The 16,104-nt window shown below is 45.9% G+C and overlaps 1 protein-coding gene across 20 annotated transcripts in view; it reads left to right on the top strand.

Moving 5' to 3' along the window:
• The first annotated feature begins 315 nt into the window (after positions 1–315).
• PCDH10 (protocadherin 10) overlaps positions 316–16,104 on the top strand; it is a 54,869-nt gene continuing 39,080 nt past the window's right edge. For 10 of the 20 annotated variants that reach the window (XM_053403401.1, XM_053403400.1, XM_053403399.1 and 7 more), the window contains exons 1-3: positions 317–3,924; positions 6,165–6,223; positions 6,854–6,960. In XM_053403401.1, coding sequence (XP_053259376.1) covers positions 1,267–3,924; positions 6,165–6,223; positions 6,854–6,960 — 2,824 coding nt within the window. In that variant the 5' untranslated portion in view covers positions 317–1,266. Of the gene's footprint in view, positions 3,925–6,164; positions 6,224–6,853; positions 6,961–16,104 lie in introns of all 20 variants that reach the window. The other 10 variants (XR_008332233.1, XR_008332234.1, XR_008332235.1 and 7 more) reach the window with 3 other exon arrangements.

The raw sequence follows: 16,104 nt of genomic DNA, 5'->3' as shown, positions 1-16,104 counted from the left end.
CTCGCTCAGGAGCCGCGACAGGGGAATAGTAACTTTCCGAGGCAGAGATTCCCCGGCAAGCGCCTCGGGAGTGGCAGGGCTCTTCTCTCTGCCTGAGACCGGCGCGCACGCGCGCCCTCGCGCCGAGTCGACTGGAGCGCGGGGTTCTCCCGGGCTCCCTCCCTCCTCCCTCCTCCTCCTCCTCCTCCCTCTTTGCTCCGTGACGACAGCTGCTGGACGTGCGGCACATCCAATGGGCTGCCGCCCTGGGGCTGTGACGGCGAGGCGATTGGTTGGCAGGAGCAGGTCGCTGCGCAAAAACAGAAGAGCCGAGCGCTCCGAGCTCAGAAACTGCCAGCCGAGATCGCGGGAGCTGGAGCTCGGGACGGGAGGCGGGCGGGCGAGCTAGCGCGAGGAGCTGCAGTAGCAGCAGCAGCAGCAGTAGCACTGCTTAGTGAATGTGCATGCAAGCCAGCGAGAAAGAGGCAAAGCAGCCGAGGAGGAGACGGCGGAAGGAAACTGAGCGCAAAGGCATGCAAGGAAGAAGAGCTGGAGATTTAAGAGCATCTCAGCAAAGCCCCGGAGAAATTCAGGGAATTTAAAGTTTGGGGCTGCCGCTTTTCTCCCCATCCTTCCGCTGGCTGTCATATTTTTGTAGCTCTCTTTAAAAAAATGTTTTGAGAGAGGACCTTCCCCGTCTCTCATGCTTTTTTCTTCATCTGAAGGGGGCATGCCCATCGCTTCTTCCCGCAGCCTTCCGCGCTCCCGCTCCGACCAGGAAGCCCAACGGAGGACAATCTTGAAACCGACCAGTTCCTCGGGATTTGCCGTGGCTACCGCTGCCTCCAGCGCCTTTCCGGCTGCCGCGGTGCAGTGCCAGGACTCTGGGAATAAATTAAAGCGGGCTCCTGTGTCTATATAGCCACCTACGTATTGCCTCCAGTTGGTCATTTCTTGCGAAGATCACCGATGAGGTGGGAGCTCGGCTTGGCTCCCTCCCGTGCCCATCTTGGGTGATATTTCTCCTCCCCCCCCAGCTACCCCCACCTCAATTTTTAAATTTATTTTAAAGGAAGGCGATGGGGGAGGAAAGAGAACATGAAGGGAAAGGAATCATAAATCCTTTCTAAAGCTCCCATCAATCTCTGGCGCTCCCTCCCCTCCCTCCCTCCCTCCCCGCACAGACACGGTGTTTCTCGAAGGAGGAGGGTTTTTTTTTTTTTTTCCTGGAGAAGGGGGAAGTGTTAGCGTCGGGGAGGGGGGGAAATCTCTTTTCCCCTTTTGGAGATGGTCGTGCTATTCGTCTTTGCCTTAATCTGGATGGTGGAGGGAGCCCTTTCGCAGCTTCACTACACGGTGCAGGAGGAGCAAGAGCATGGCACTTTCGTGGGGAATATCGCCGAAGATCTGGGCTTGGACATTACAAAACTTTCCGCTCGCCGCTTCCAGACGGTGCCCAATTCGCGGAGCCCTTACCTGGACCTCAACCTGGAGACCGGGGTGCTGTACGTGAACGAGAAGATCGACCGCGAGCAGATCTGCAAGCAGAGTCCGTCGTGCCAGCTGCACCTCGAGGTCTTCCTGGAGAACCCGCTGGAGCTCTTCCGCGTCGAGATCGAAGTGCTGGACATCAACGACAACCCGCCCGCCTTCCCGGAACCCGACCTGACGGTGGAGATCTCGGAGAGCGCCACGCCAGGCACCCGCTTCCCCTTGGAGAGCGCCTTCGACCCGGACGTGGGCACCAACTCGCTGCGCACCTACGAGATCACCCCCAATGGCTACTTCTCGCTGGACGTGCAGACGCAGCCCGACGGCAACCGCTTCGCTGAGCTGGTGCTCTCCAAGCCGCTGGACCGCGAGCAGCAGGCGGTACACCGCTACGTGCTGACGGCCGTAGATGGCGGGCAGCCCCAGCAGCGCACGGGCACAGCCCTGCTCACCATCCGCGTGCTGGACTCCAACGACAACGTGCCCGCCTTCGAGCAGCCCGTCTACACGGTCGCCCTGCCCGAGAACTCGCCGCCGGGCACGCTGGTGCTGCAGCTCAACGCCAGCGACCCGGACGAGGGCCAGAATGGCGAGATCATCTACTCTTTCAGCAGCCACATCTCGGCCCGTGCGCGAGAGCTCTTCGGCATCTCGCCGCGCACGGGTCGCCTCGAGGTGAACGGCGAGCTGGACTTCGAGGAGAGCAGCGTGTACCAGGTGTACGTGCAAGCCAAGGACCTGGGCCCCAACGCCGTGCCCGCCCACTGCAAAGTGCTGGTGCGGGTGCTCGACGCCAACGACAACGCGCCCGAGATCAGCTTCTCCACCGTCAAGGAGGCCGTGAGCGAGGCTGCCGCGCCGGGCACCGTGGTGGCTCTGTTTAGCGTGTCCGACCGCGACTCTGAGGAGAACGGGCAAGTGCAGTGCGAGTTGCTGCAGGGCGACGCGCCTTTCCGTCTGAAGAGCTCCTTCAAGAACTACTACACCATCGTCACCGAAGGGCCCCTGGACCGCGAGCAGCCCGGCGGAGACGCCTACACGCTGACGGTGGTAGCCCGGGACCTGGGCGAGCCGGCGCTGAGCACCAGCAAGTCCATCCAGGTGCGCATCAGCGACGTGAACGACAACGCTCCGCGCTTCTCGCAGCCCGTCTACCAGGTGTACGTGAGCGAGAACAACGTGCCTGGCGCGTACATCTACGCCGTGAGCGCCACCGACCGCGACCAGGGCGCCAACGCGCAGCTGGCCTACTCCATCCTTGACAGCCAGATCCAGGGCATGTCGGTGTTCACCTACGTATCCATCAACTCCGAGAACGGCTTCCTGTACGCCTTGCGCTCCTTCGACTACGAGCAGCTCAAGGAGTTCAGCTTCCAAGTGGAAGCCCGCGACGCGGCGGGCGGAGGCGGAGGACCCGACGACCCCGACGTCGAGCAAGCTCTGGCCGGCAACGCGACGGTCAACATCGTAGTGGTGGACCAGAACGACAACGCGCCCGCCATCGTCAGCCCGCTGCCCGGGCGCAATGGCACGCCGGCGCGGGAGGTGCTTCCCCGCGGCGCCGAGCCGGGCTACCTGGTGACCCGCGTGGCGGCCGTGGACGCGGACGACGGCGAGAACGCGCGCCTCACCTACAGCATCGCGCGTGGCAACGAGGCCAGCCTGTTCCGCATGGACTGGCGCACGGGCGAGCTGCGCACCGCGCGCAAGGTGCCCGCCAAGCGCGACGCGCAGCGGCCCTACGAGCTGGTCATCGAGGTTCGCGACCACGGGCAGCCGCCGCTCTCCTCCACCGCCGCCCTGCACGTGGTCTTGGTGGACAGCGCCGTGGAGAGGCAGGGCGCGGGCGCGGGAGGTGGCGGAGGCGGCGCAGGGGCCGGCGGGGGGCTGGGTCCCGGGGGCGCTGGGGGCCCCGGCGGAGAGCACCGGCCAAGCCGCTCGGGGGGCGGTGCCGGCGGTGAGACATCCCTGGACCTGACGCTGATCCTCATCATCGCGCTGGGCTCGGTCTCCTTCATCTTCCTGCTGGCCATGATCGTGCTGGCCGTACGCTGCCAGAAGGAGAAGAAGCTCAACATCTACACGTGCCTGGCCAGCGACTGCTGCCTCAGCTGCTGCTGCTGCTGCCCCTGCTGCAGCCGCCAAGCGCGGGCGCGCAAGAAGAAGCTCAGCAAGTCCGATATCATGCTCGTGCAGAGCTCCAACGTACCCAGCAACCCGGCCCAGGTGCCCGTCGAGGAGTCAGCCAGCTTCGGCTCCCACCACCACAACCAGAACTACTGCTACCAGGTCTGCCTCACCCCCGAGTCGGCCAAGACCGACCTGATGTTCCTCAAGCCCTGCAGCCCTTCCCGCAGCACCGACGCCGAGCACAACCCTTGCGGGGCCATCGTCACCGGATACACCGACCAGCAGCCCGACATCATCTCCAATGGCAGTATATTGTCCAGCGAGGTAAGGCGTCTGGCTGCCCTCGGGGCTTCTCACAACCTAAGGAGCCACTTACTACTAGGGCACTACCCCCCTCCCTTTGCTGTAGCCCTCACTATCTTTTGCTAGACTTACAACAGGCCTGCCTTTCCTCCCTGGAACTGCAGGGGGCACATGTTGTTCTCCATACCCATTTTTCCCTCACAACAACCTTTAGAGGTAGACCAGGCTGAATGATGGTCACCAAATGAGCTTCTTGGGTGAGAAGAGTTAAGTCTAGGTCTCACCTGCTCCTAGTCTGACACCCTGTTATATCTTACTGGCTCTTGAGCTGTAACAGTTACCAACTATCAGTTTTGGAACCTGATGCAGGTGGAAGTTCCAAGGTGGTCAAGTGAAGAGTAAACAAATATTTACTCATAAGTAAGTCCCATTGCCTTCTAGGGGGCTTACTCCTGAGCAGCTGCACATACAACTCTCACTCAACTGGTTGCATATTTTTCTCTAATTATTAATGTTCCTACTGGTATTACTACTGGTATTAAGTGTTACTAGCATTGACTTGCCTTATAATCTCCCTGCTCAAATGCTTACAGGTCTCCAGACTGTCATTTATTAATTGGCACTATCAACCTGCTGCTCAGTTCACTTCTCTTAAGTGGGCTGTAGATTACTACTACAGTTGTGGCAAGTAGTAGCAGATGAGTAGTCAGCTGATTTATGCCCTCTCTCCAGCAACACATGCATTTCCAGCCACTGTACTGCCATCAAACTGCAGTGCAGCTTTCCTTCATCTGCACCATCTCTAATTCCTTCACTGTTATTTAGGCTGTAATGATGTGCAGTTACCTGGGGAAAAGCTCCACTGAACATAAGGAGACTTACTTCTGTGTAGACATGCCTTGTCCACCTTCTCTCTCTCTCTCTCTCTCTCTCTCTCTCTCTCTCACACACACACACACACACACACACACACCCTCCTAAATATCCATCTTGCTCCATCCTGATGCAGGGCAGGCTACTTGGACAGCTCTGTGTGTTTTGAGGCACCTTTTGGTTTCAGCCAGTAAGTAGCTTCTTTTCAGAGGCAGAAGCAATTGTGCACTGGGGAGCATCTTAGAAATGGTTGCAGCCAAGCGCCCACACTATGTGCATTTGAATGAAGCTAGCCTAGCTTCTTCCTTTTCTGTATCAAAGCAACACAGCCCTGGGTCAGCTGCCAGTTTTTATTTTCCCTCAGTGCAGACCAATCCATGCATGTCAGAGAATTTTTTGCTGTTCGTTTGGTCCTTTAGTTATTTTATTACTCCTTTCAGGAACAGTAAATCTGAAATAGTTTCTGTAATGATGCTTCTATTCAATGCAGTAAAGTTTGTGTGTGTGTGTGTTTTAATTAAAAAGCTACCATTTACATCTCAAAGTGCCTGCCTGTATGATTAAGGTTGTGGGGGGAGTGGGGGGGTTTCTTGTGGTTATGAACATCTAACTATGAGGCAGCAGTTTTAATTAATTCAAGAATTAAGGATTTATTAATTAACTTTTCATGACTCTAGCAGAGTGGTTCCATATGAAGCATTTTTTGTTATAAAAGAACCCTCTCAAAAGAATGCAACTGAAAGCTTCTATCAAAGCTTAACATTCTGCCACATTATGCATGTTTTGTGTTACCCTGGTGTGTAAAGAATTTTTGCAGATCACATAATCTGGACTTAACATTCTTCAATTAAAATGTGGTCTGCTGGGTATTTAATTGAGTGTATACTCTCTGTGTCTATTACTGAGAGAAAACAGTGTTTTGCACCTTGGAGAAGCCAATGAAGAATTTTTGATAATATTTGAAAAATTGTTCTTCTAGAACTTAAGAAGAAATATTCTCCTTGTTCATCTTTTTTTAAATAAATAAATAAATTTGTATTTCTTCTTTCCATATGCTTCAATGAAATACACAGAGGTGTTCAAGTTGTAGGTTTATTATTCAGAATAAATAGTACCTCATTTGACATTTTTCACCCATTGCTATTCAATAGAGGCATGGAATTCAAGAGTAATCTTTGCTTATTTGCCTTAGGGCTAATATTTCATTCCTTGCCAATGTAAGGGAAGTAAGGAACTCATATACACCAGTGATACTTGTTTCTTGGGTATTCAATGGCTTAACTATAATGCACTTCTAGATCGATTATAATAATTATAGATACATAAACTGGTTTTGCCTGCAAAAAACACACTGGGAGTTCAATTATTTTTTCTAATTATTTTTCTAGACTAAACACCAGCGTGCAGAGCTCAGTTATCTAGTTGATAGACCACGGCGGGTAAACAGGTAGGACCTCCTGATTTCCTAAATTATGGCCCTAATTTTGCACAACCTGAGATGTATTTCAGCAAGTATGAAGGAGGACGTGGAAATGTGTTTACTGCAGATGTCGAATAATAGCTGGGGAATATAAAAATGAATTTGTTCAGACAGGAACATTAAGCAAAATAAATCGGCCCTGAATGAACACCTTTGAATTATGGCTTTTGGTGGGTCTTGCAGAGATTACCTGAAAAGAGAGTGGAATCTCATTTTGTGCTGGTCTGAAACGTGCCTCAAATACTTATGAGCCTCTCTTCAAGAACTGGCATATAGTATTGACTTCTCTGTGCAGAAATTAGCTTCCCAGTTTAAGCAAATTCAGCCAAATTATTCATAACAACTCTGTAGCACAGGCAGTGTAATAATGGCTACTGACTGTCCAGATGGATTATTAATGCCTGGAAGTACAAGTTTTGTTTCTGATGGAAAGAGCTTCTCAGCAACAGCAACATCAGCAACAGCAACATCAGTGCTGTGAGCGGGAGGTCTGGCTGAGTGCAGCTCCACATGTGGCCATGTGATGGCAGAAGAATGTTTTATGACTTTCCCTTTTTCCTGGGTGTTCAAATATTAAGCGCTTTTTTATGTTTCTAGTTCTGCATTCCAGGAAGCAGACATAGTAAGCTCTAAGGACAGTGGTCATGGAGACAGTGAGCAAGGAGACAGCGATCATGACGCCACTAATCGAGGTCAATCCTCTGGTAAGTCTGATAAGGGGGAATCTAAATATTTGATCTTTTAATAAGCGAGGCAGCAAGGGCAATTACAGATAGATAAATAAATAATAGGCCTGAAAGTAATGGGATACAGAGTGTTTGTTGTCTTTTTCTGCAGATGCATGGATGGGTTTTAAGAGTGTTCCATTTAATACATATTTATGTGTGTGTGATTTAAAAAAACACACACACCACAACCTTGGCTTGCTCTTGAGAGCTACAGAGTTTTGGTATGTTAATCTGTGTGGTGGACTTTCCTTGCCTATTAGAGGTACAGAGGTACTGACACATTTGGGAGCAGGCAGAAAAAGATCGTCTGAAAAGCTGTTGAGAAGATTTCAAAGCAGTTTGCAGCATCAACTGGCTAGCAGGCTTTGTTGAGTGATGCACAAGGAGTGTGCCCCTAGGGGTTTGAATGAGAAAGAGCGAGGCAGAAAAAGAGTCATGATTGAATGGCAGTTGGATGGTGAAGGTTTGTGTGTGTACATGTGTGGGGTGATCAGTAGCGTCTCACAGGGTATCTTGAATATGTGATGCCTTGCACTTGCAGGATGCTACTTTCTATCTCGTTAACCTGGCTTTTATAAGCCAATAAGTGGGCTGCATCTAATTGTGATATTTGGATTCATGATTGTGTGGTACATGGTGATTTGATCTTCACCGGCTTCTGGATGAAAAGAGAGCATAGTCTTGTGGTGGAGCTGCTTCCACCAGTTTGAGAGGAGCAAAGATTCTTTTGGCATTTACGTGGCTGTTATGCACACCCTACAGTATTCAGTGCCAGCTGTTTCTGAATTGTCATCAGCTGAGGTCTTGGAATCCAATCTTTGCATTAATAATGGTCAAGTCACAAAAGTTCAAGGGGCCTCCTGTTGGTTGTTACAGCCACACCGTTCAAGGTGATCCTCTGAGGAAGTGTGTATGTCTTGCTTTCCTCTCTTGCTAGAACAGCCTTCCTCAGCTGGGTCCCTTCCAAATGTTTTGGACTACATCTCCCATGAGCCCCAGCCAGTGCTGGCTAGAGCTGATGGGAGCTGTAGCCCAAACCATCTGGAGAGATGACATGAAGGTGAATCCCACCCTACTCAATTTCCTCAGAAGCACTGAGAGACTGAGTGGAGGCTGGCTGGTTGGTTTTCCAGCCCTTTGCTCTTCTAAGTGTGTTGTTTCTTTTGCTATGAGAAGCCTGGGCGTGTTGTAAGATGGGGTTGGGTGGGGGGAGAGAGGAAAGCCTGTTCAAGGGCTGCTTTATATTACTGCAAGTCATTAATATGCAGACCTAATGAGACTTGCGGAAAGCCAAGAGCCTCTGAGCTCCCTGCTCCTTGCAGGGCTTCATGCTTAGTGAACAGAGCATCTATTTTGTGTCTGGGAACCTGACAACAAACCAGCTCTTGCCAGAAGTTTACATCGGAACACAGAGCCGCTCTCTCTCCCCTGCCCCTCTTTTCTCTCTCTATATCTGGCATAAGGTTCCCCCTACCCCCGACTTCCAGATATGTGCATTTTAGGCTCCTTCCTCCTCCAAGCTACCCCTAGTTCCTTTGCATCATTTCAGAGGCAGCAGTGCTCAAGCATGATAAAATCCCCCTTTGCCCTCATCTCCCTGTCTGCTTCCTTCCAACCCCCTCCCAACACACATTTTATTGCGGTACTCATCTCTCTGAACATTTCAATCAGTTTATTCTCTCAACATAATGAACCATAATAACCAAATAGGAGAGAAAAGAATAAACATCTGTACAAAGGCCTGGAATGGAGAGGCAGAATGCGGGAATATAATCATCGTAATGCACATCAAGCAAAAAGCCATTTTAGTTGAGAAGCATCTACCAGTGTACTACACTTAGCTTTTTGTTGTTGCTGTTCTCTGTGTGTTTTTAATGGATTATCTGAAATTAGGGTATTTATGATGACCTGAGACTTTTTATCTGTTCTTGCATTGCCCTAATGCATTGATGCTATTTATTTCACAACATAGGGTCCAAACTTTAAAGGCTTCATTTTGTTTTAATCTAGTTATTTGTGATTTCAACACCAAAACCAAACAAGCTAAAATGCTTGAATTTAAACCAATTCTGATCCATTTACTTAAAAAAATGCATGGTCTGTGGTATTCTTGACTTGTAGACTTCCCTGTTAAATTACAGGCTTGCGCAAATAAAGTGGAGAGGAATAAATTATATTGAACAATTTCTTTTGAGTCTAATTAGATTTAACATTTTGAATTGAAACTTTGACTTAAGTTAATAATTGAAATAACCAGTTTTGAGAAATTACTGCTAGGCATTTATGGCTATCACTTTGCATAAGGATTTTTGCGGTATACTGACACTGTGTGAATCCGTATTCATGGAGTGTCCTGGAATATCTCACCTTACTCCTGTGACTTTGGGATACATATATTAAGCTCTTTGATAAATGCAAGACTTTCATTTTCTTCACATAGGTCACGTTTTCCCTAGCACCCTTTCTAACAAGTGGATCCTGCTTTCACTCTCACTCCCGTCCATTTTGCCTGGTTTATTCTGTGAAAGAGAGGGAACTAGTTTTCTTTGAACTTCAGTAGCTAACAACGATCTAGAGGAGTGTTCAAGGGCACTATATATTTTCTCTCATATATATATAGAGATAGATATGAATGAAAAACAACAAAATTAAACTGCATTGAAGAAGGCTCTATATACGATGCAGCCAAATAGTAATATGTAAATAAATGAATTCAGTTAAGTGTTTCAGGCTCCAACTTCATCAGTATTCTAAATATAAAAAATAAGAGGCTAAAGCTGAAATACTTAACTATCCCCGTCTTCTTATCCACTTATTTACATATACAGGTTTGTGTGCTTGCATTATTTATTTATGGATGTAGAAGTTGTTCCATCCGTAGCAAATGACCACAATGTCTTTCTAATCCCCGCTTCCACTTTTGCTTTTAAAAATAGTTCATTTTCACTCTTAACATTGTTACTACATGTCTTCTAATGCTGCTCTCTCGCTTCACATTTTGCTTGTTTTACTGATTCTGTTTAGTTTCATCTCATTCCAGAAGTGCTTGCATAATAGCACTGCATCAGTGATCTAAAACTGCTAATAAATGAAGTCACCTGGAAATTAATAATAAAAAAATACATAAACTCTCAAGCGCTTTTCATTTATGCCCTGTGTCTAGCATCAGGTAGAAGAAAATGCTGTAGTGTTCACTTTAGAGATGTCAGGTGTTTGTGGCAAGCTTGGAGAAAATGGTTCTTAGGGTAATGCCAGCAGGGATGCATAGCAACCATGGACCTGGTGTGAATCCTGTCTCTTGCATGGTGAATTCACTAGATAGCCTTAGGCAAGCCATTCACAGCATCTAACTCCTCATCTTCAAATATGCACACAGTACACTTAGGTGCACCCGCAGGATTGCTGTAAGTGTTGCAGCTTGATAATCCTTGTGAAGTGTTGGGAAATAATATACAAATATTAAAGGTTGTATACAGTTGGTGTCCCGCAGTTGATGGAAGGCAGTTAGTGGACCAGAGAGGGAGGTGATTCCCGCTATAGCTCCCTGTGTCCCCAGGTCTTCTCCATAGGGCCCACCAAAACCCTGAAGCAAGATTTGGAGAGAAATGGGGGCCAAAATTACCTCCTTCCCCATTCCACTGACAGAAGCCTTCTGTTAGCTGATGGATACCAATTGGTATCCTTAGAATACCACCCTTAGAATGTGCTATATACAGCTACTAAATATACCCAGATTTCCCCTTTTTCATTAAGTGTTTCAGCACAACAACCCATTACCTAATGCAACTAAGCTTAACAGTGCCGTCCTATAGATGTATAGTCATTGAGTTAAATGGAGCTTGCTTCCAGATAAGTGGGTATATGATTGCCTCCTTAGTACATGTAATTGAAGGAATCCCATATTATTTCCCTATGTAGAAAGGGAAAGCGGGTTGGAACAACCTTCCTATGAAGCCAGGCTACAAAGTTTGGGGCTTTTAAATGTGGGGGGGGGGAGTCAGCAAGGGACATGATTTCGTGGTATCAAATTATTTTTGGTGGGAAGAAAGTGGATAAAAGTTTTTCTCACTCTCTTATACTGCTGGAACCCAGTCCCCTTCAACAAACCTGAATTTTGGAATACAGTGGTACCTCAGGTTAAGAACTTAATTCGTTCTGGAAGTCTGTTCTTAACCTGAAACTGTTCTTAACCTGAAGCACCACTTTAGCTAATGGGGCCTCCTGCTGCCCCTGCGTCGCTGCTGCACGATTTCTGTTCTCATCCTGAAGCAAAGTTCTTAACCCAAGGTAATATTTCTGGGTTAGCGGAGTCTGTAACCAGAAGCGTATGTAACCTGAGGTACCACTGTACAGTACTTGGGAAGGACAAAAGGAAGCACTTCTTCACACATCCCATAGTTGAATGATGGCATGTGCTACTGCAAGATGTAGTGATGGCCACCAATCTGGCTTTGGATAGCTTGAAAAGGGAGGAATTTGCAGAGGATAAGGCTATTAGTCATATTCAAGGAGGGCGCCAACAACAAGGAAGATAAGACTGTCAGTGACTACTTGCCACTTGTTCTACTGAACACCAGTTGCTAGGGATCATGTGTAGGAGAGTGCTGCTTGGTTGTATTTAAGTATTTAAGTAGACTCAGTGAAATTAATGAGTCTAACTTAGTTATAGCCATTAACTTGAATGGGTCTCTGTTGAGTAGGACTAGCATCTTCCCAGTGTGTTTATGTCCTGCTCATGGGCTTCCTATAGACATCTGGTGAGCCACTATGAAAACAGAATGTGTCATCCAGCAGGGCTTCTCTTATTTTCTTACGTTCTGTTTATACTGCCTGAATTTCCATCCCTCTGTGTTGAATTACAGACTGTAAACTCACTGGACATGGCTTTGCCTTCTTGTACTCTGTAAAGCATCATGGACACCGATGGCTTTATACCAGTACAACATAATACTATATGTATTTTGTTTCCTGAAAGATGGAATGGTATATGATCTAAACAAAAGAGTCCAATTCCCTGCTGTAACTCACTGAAGTATTTGATTGAGATCAATTACAGCTCAGGAAAATCGTTGGACTGTTCAGTATATTCCCTGCATAAATGTTTTTATTGGGGTTTTAGAGGGGGGAGGAATCTCAAGAGTCTAAAATAAAAAGTAAAAAAAAAAAACCAACAGGAGGAGTACAACAAAAGGAGAGAGAGGGTTGGGGGAAAAGACCCCAAAGTCAACAAATGAATCCTCATGCCGTAATTTTAGTGTAGACAATAAATTTGACACAAAGTAAGGGTGCTAGATTGTGACTTCAGGTGATATAATTGTGGTAGCTTTTGGCAGGAATTGCTCCATTAAAGAAACACTTTCTGCATGTAGAATTATCTCCTGAAGATAAATCTTTTTAGGAGTGCATCTAGTGGTGTATGTATGCCTTTCTCTTGGTGTGTGTGTGTGGGGGGGGGGTTGGGGTTTAATCCATGAGTAATTAAGTTCTTGGCTTCTCTTCTGAGACTTCCAGCATAGGTGCTAAGTACCACTCTCTGTGTTTGTTTGCATTTATGCTGTGTGATATGAGCACCTGTCTGCCAGGACTTGGACCTCAGCCACCACCTCATTGCGTCTAGATGTTCACGAAATAAACATACAAAGAGTATGCTGACTTGAGAAGGCTAGATTTTTCATAGAGAAAGAAAAAGGCAAGGGATCTTCTCAAACTTGAACATAGCTACAGTACAGAATTTTTTTTTTAAAAAATGGACTTGGATTGTAGACAAAATTTATGGCTTTGCTTTTGGGCACAGATGTGAATGAAACAGGGATAGAGTGACTGTCCAGTGTGTCATTGGCTGTACTGCAAGGATTTATGTTTAGTTTTTGTTTTTAAATCTTTGCTTGCATCTGAGCATCTTAAGGGAATTGCCATTAAAAAGCCAATGACCAAGGGGTGTGTGTGTGGATTCTCTTGTCAAGGGATTTAAGGAACAATTCTTAGCTGCTCAGATAAGAACCAACAGGGTTCAATTCTAGGAATTGGAAAGAGAATTGCATTGCTGTTACTGTGTGGAGAATGAGAAATGAAAATGCCAAAATTCCAAAGGAGCATAGATAGCTATTTCTTATTTTTCATCCCAGGTTGTTCCTTGATTTGAATATCATTTTGGTGCTTTTATTTCTAGGAAGACTTTTGTATCTTTTAGTTGTTTGCCTGTAGATGCTATCCTTAAGATTGTTCACAATCCACTGGTCTAGATTCTGTCATGACGTTACTGTAATATCTAGAAAACCTTGCGGTGACATAGAGCACAGATGGAAAAACATGCATATAGTTGAAAACAAACTTTGAAGACTACTTTTGCTGCCAAAGAGCTGGGAAGTGCCTTTTATTATTTAAAAATGTAACTGTTTTGGAGAAAGTAGGTGCAGTTGGCGGGTGGGAGGAGGGGAGGAGGAAAGAAAGTCTGGCATACTTATTACTTACAGTTGCAATTTTTAATTGGATAATTAGAGACTGATACTTTGAAGATTATTCAAAATCTCTAGAGGCTTTCTGTGCATACTTTTCTCTTTCTCCTCTTAATTTAATTTAATCAAGAAGGAACAAATCTCAAAAATGCCTAACGTTTGAGAGCAAATCATGTTATTTCATGTAAACTTGAATGCCTTATAAAGGCTTCGTTATTGTGAATAGCTAGACTGCTTTAGCCCCATTGAATTCAATGGGATTGCACTTCCACACATAGTTAAAACCTACTTCCCTGTTTAACTTCTCTTGCAAACTGGGTGTTGACTGCGGGAGGAGTTTCAAACATACCCCTTTGTTACTTCAATCAATACTACTGTTGACCATAGTCTTTATAATCATGGCCTTTTTGGTTTCCCTAGTTTATGCCCCATGATATGGCTAGTGGCAGTGGAAATTGTTCAGAAATATAGATGGAGTGTGAGGGACAAATTGTTTGTTTGCTCGTGTTTTTTGTTTATAACAAATGAGATATACTGAGGGATATTATTGACAAGTAACTTGTACTAGTTGTTAGAAGAACCCTTTTGGCACAGTCATTGAAAATCCATAACTCTCATTTACTTTTAAAAACCCAGTTTAACATGTAATGGAAATTTTTTCCTTTTTTCCAAATTCAATTAACATTTTTAATTCAATCTCCCCCAATGTAGATTTGGCAGTAATAATAGATAAGTTAGCAGAGAGAGACTGCACATCATGTTAGATTTATGACAAAGTTGAGATGGAAGTGTTTGAGTGAGTTAACATTTCCTTTATATATAAATCAGTAACGGGATTCTTGGTTTATTGAGAAGTTAAGAGGAAACAACCACTTCCTCAGTCCTTGGGCGGCCTCTTTTGCACTGAAGTTTACCAAATAGTGAACAAGCTGTATTTTAGTGGTAAATCAACAAGTGTTGGTGATAACACCAGCCATTCATTGACTAGTTGTTAATTTCTTGCAGAATAGCTCTCCAAGTCTAAAGAAATGTATAATTACTATGATTTCCGGAACATCATGTGCCACAAACATGTTTATTTGGTTTTGCTGGGTTTTTGTTTGTTTGCAAGAGGAGAAGTTACCCACATTCAGTCTTTTGGGGTGGTACACGCTATAAATGTAATGAAATAGATGGTATATGAAACCCAACCTAACACTGTAGCAGTTGCCCTCTATCCTAAATACACACTCCAGGTCATAAAAAGACCTGGAGTGTGTATTTGCATAACACTGCATAAATGGAAAATGGTATTATAAAACTTAAAGAAACTGGCTTTGTGCTTGATGGTTTTAAATCACTTATTTGAAGCCACTGCACTTAAAATCTGTCAGTTTTATGACTGATTGTTTCTACATCTGTCTTCAGAGCTGTTTCAGAAAACAAAACTGCAATGCAATAGTACAATAGACATGGTGCATAACAACAATTATAATATTCCTACTACACAATGCAACAATTCATTCAAAATATATCAAAGAAAATTAAGACAGCATATAAAGCAGGTGCCTGGGAACCAAATGTGGCCCACCGGGCCTCTGTAGGTGGTCCTTGGGATTCAGGCCACACCCCTTCCCTAGGCTCCACCCCTCACTGAACCTTCTCTGCAACCTCCTCTTGTGGTTTTACCTGTGACAATACGTCTTGCTTGCCTAGATGGAAGGTGGAGAGTGGTGTGTATTGCCACACACCCCACTGGTACGTGGCTCCCAGAAGGTCACTCTTGAGATATTGTGGCCCTTGGGTTGCAAGAAGATTCCACATTCCTGGCATAAATTACAAAGAGGCATATGACAAACTGTGAAAATAACCCTAAGGCAATGAGATTAGTATCTAGCCACCCCCTTCCCCAACTTCTGTCCTTCTGTCATCTTCTGATAAAGCCTGCTAAGACAGGAGTGCCTGGCATGTTCTGGTCCATGGGGTCACGAAGAGTCGGACACGACTAAACAACTAAACAACAACAAGGCAGGAGAATAGGGCATAGCAGGTGGAAGCAGACATTCCCTGATGGTAGATACAGTCTCTCTTTCTGTAAAGTAGAGCACAAAGCCAAATCTTGTTTCTTCCTCTAAAAGGTTTTCATTATTAAATATTACATGAGAGTGACAGAATGTGCAATCCTAAACACACAAGTTAGGGTATAGGTCTCATTGAATACAGTGTGACATGTTTCAGAGTAAACGTGCATAAGATTGCTAGCTTGCCATAAAACTACATTGCAATCTGATCTGGAAAAAAACTAAAAAACAACAACACCCCAGAGCCAATTCAATTCCCAGACACTGAGCCATTCACAATCTCTCTGTTTACTGAATCTATGCATCACCAGCTGTGCTTCTATTGCTCCAATTCTAGGTCATTATGACACCATGAAGAAACACCTGTTAGAAACCATTTGGTAAAATGTCACCCTGTTATAGACTGTTTAAAAATGGGAGAATGCACAACTTGAATTAAAGTCTGCATTTTTGCCAGTGCAATTTCTAAACCAGAATCTTCATTTCTCTTTATTGTATTGTAGGATATAATGGTCTGATCATTTCAGTCTTCAAGGTTTGGGTGGGAGAGACATTTTGTTTCTCCTATTGCTAAACAATTGGGGTTTTGTTGGCTTTATGCTAAC

This window comes from Podarcis raffonei, chromosome 9 (assembly GCF_027172205.1).
Source record: "Podarcis raffonei isolate rPodRaf1 chromosome 9, rPodRaf1.pri, whole genome shotgun sequence".
Lineage (NCBI taxonomy): Eukaryota > Metazoa > Chordata > Lepidosauria > Squamata > Lacertidae > Podarcis > Podarcis raffonei.
Note: the sequence above shows the minus strand (reverse complement) of the source record. Positions and strands in the feature narration are given on the sequence as shown.